General features: G+C 35.4%; 1 protein-coding gene across 4 annotated transcripts in view; it reads left to right on the top strand.

Annotated features, from left to right (window-relative positions):
* The window catches only part of LOC106875852 (scm-like with four MBT domains protein 1), a 75,222-nt gene extending 74,139 nt beyond the window's left edge, over nt 1–1,083 (top strand). For all 4 annotated transcript variants that reach the window (XM_052973175.1, XM_052973177.1, XM_052973178.1 and 1 more), the window contains one exon: nt 817–1,083. In XM_052973175.1, the coding sequence (XP_052829135.1) occupies nt 817–1,068 (252 nt within the window). In that variant the 3' untranslated portion in view covers nt 1,069–1,083. The remainder of the gene's footprint in view (nt 1–816) is intronic.
* The last annotated feature ends 270 nt before the right edge of the window (nt 1,084–1,353 follow it).

The following is a 1,353-nucleotide window of genomic DNA, read 5'->3' as shown; positions in this document are numbered from 1 at the left end:
GTCGGTGGCTTTCAACAGGTTGTCCCGCAGAAATCTCCAATTGTCTTCCACGTTGTATAATGCTATATCCCCTTCTATTTCGTTAAATGCTTCAAGTAACTTGTCTCTAAGTCTCTGTCCGTTTGCAGGGTCTTTAAGCTTCCACACCCTTCTTCTCCAAGCCTGTCTAATTCTGGGCACCCATTTTGCCTTGATCCCAAAGTCGCTAACTACTAATCTATGTTGTGGGTATATAATAATAATAATAATAATAATAATAATATATAAATATATGCATATATACATACTATATATGTACATACCTACATATATATGTATATATATACATGCATATATATATCGGTACAGGACATTAAAAAAATGTAGATAAAATGAGAAACAAGAACATAAAATACAAAAACATAGAAAATGAACTTTTTTTCGAACAACGAAAAAAACAGAGAAACGAAACATGCAACATAAAGAACATTCCCTTCATCAGTTGTCCCCTGTGCTTTTATGAAGTTTCCATCTACCAAATTCACCCGCAAGGCTTTTGTTGGCCTGTAGCTACTGTAGAGGACCCTTTTCCAAGGTGCCATGTCATAGGATTGAACCAGGAACCACATAGTAGCAAAGTGAGCTTCTTAACCTCAACAGCCATGCTTGTGCTTGTGCATTTCTTTTATTGGAGTTTATTATGAGATATAAACATTGTCTCCCTATATTTGTATATTGTATTCAAACACGCACACACACACACACACACACACACACATATATATTCTGTAATATTTTCTTTTCTATTTATTGTCATTTCCTTCTGTATTTATGCAGCCAATATCTCCGAAAGAAGAAATATCTATAAAGAAAGAAGAAGAAAATGATGACATGTGTGTCGATATATTGTCAAACCCTCTTTATTGGACTGTTAGTGATGTGGTTAGTTTCATAAAAAGTACGGATTGTGCACAGTTTGCTCGTCTCTTTAGACAAGAGGTAATATATGTTTATATTATACATATTCTTTATTCTATCAAAAAAGTTTGTCGTTTAACTCTGCCCATGCTGGGGCACCATTTTCAGTGATTTATATATTAATCTTAGTACTTTGTTTGGTGTTTTTATTTTATCGACTTCATATGTGGGGAAAAAGACTAAGTTGACCTTGGTATAAAAATATATGATCAACATAGGACAGAATCCCACAAACTGTTTTTTGTTTGATGCTCTGATTTTACTCACCTCATGCCAATATGTCTGTGTGTATCTATGTTTTTCTTTCTTTGCGCCCTTTCAAAACTTAGCCAGGTTCATGGGCCCGGTTTCCCGGTTTCTATGGCGTATGTGTTCCCCACCAGCTGGACGGGACGC

This window comes from Octopus bimaculoides, chromosome 15 (genome assembly GCF_001194135.2).
Source record: "Octopus bimaculoides isolate UCB-OBI-ISO-001 chromosome 15, ASM119413v2, whole genome shotgun sequence".
NCBI classification, from domain to species: domain Eukaryota; kingdom Metazoa; phylum Mollusca; class Cephalopoda; order Octopoda; family Octopodidae; genus Octopus; species Octopus bimaculoides.
Note: the sequence above shows the minus strand (reverse complement) of the source record. Positions and strands in the feature narration are given on the sequence as shown.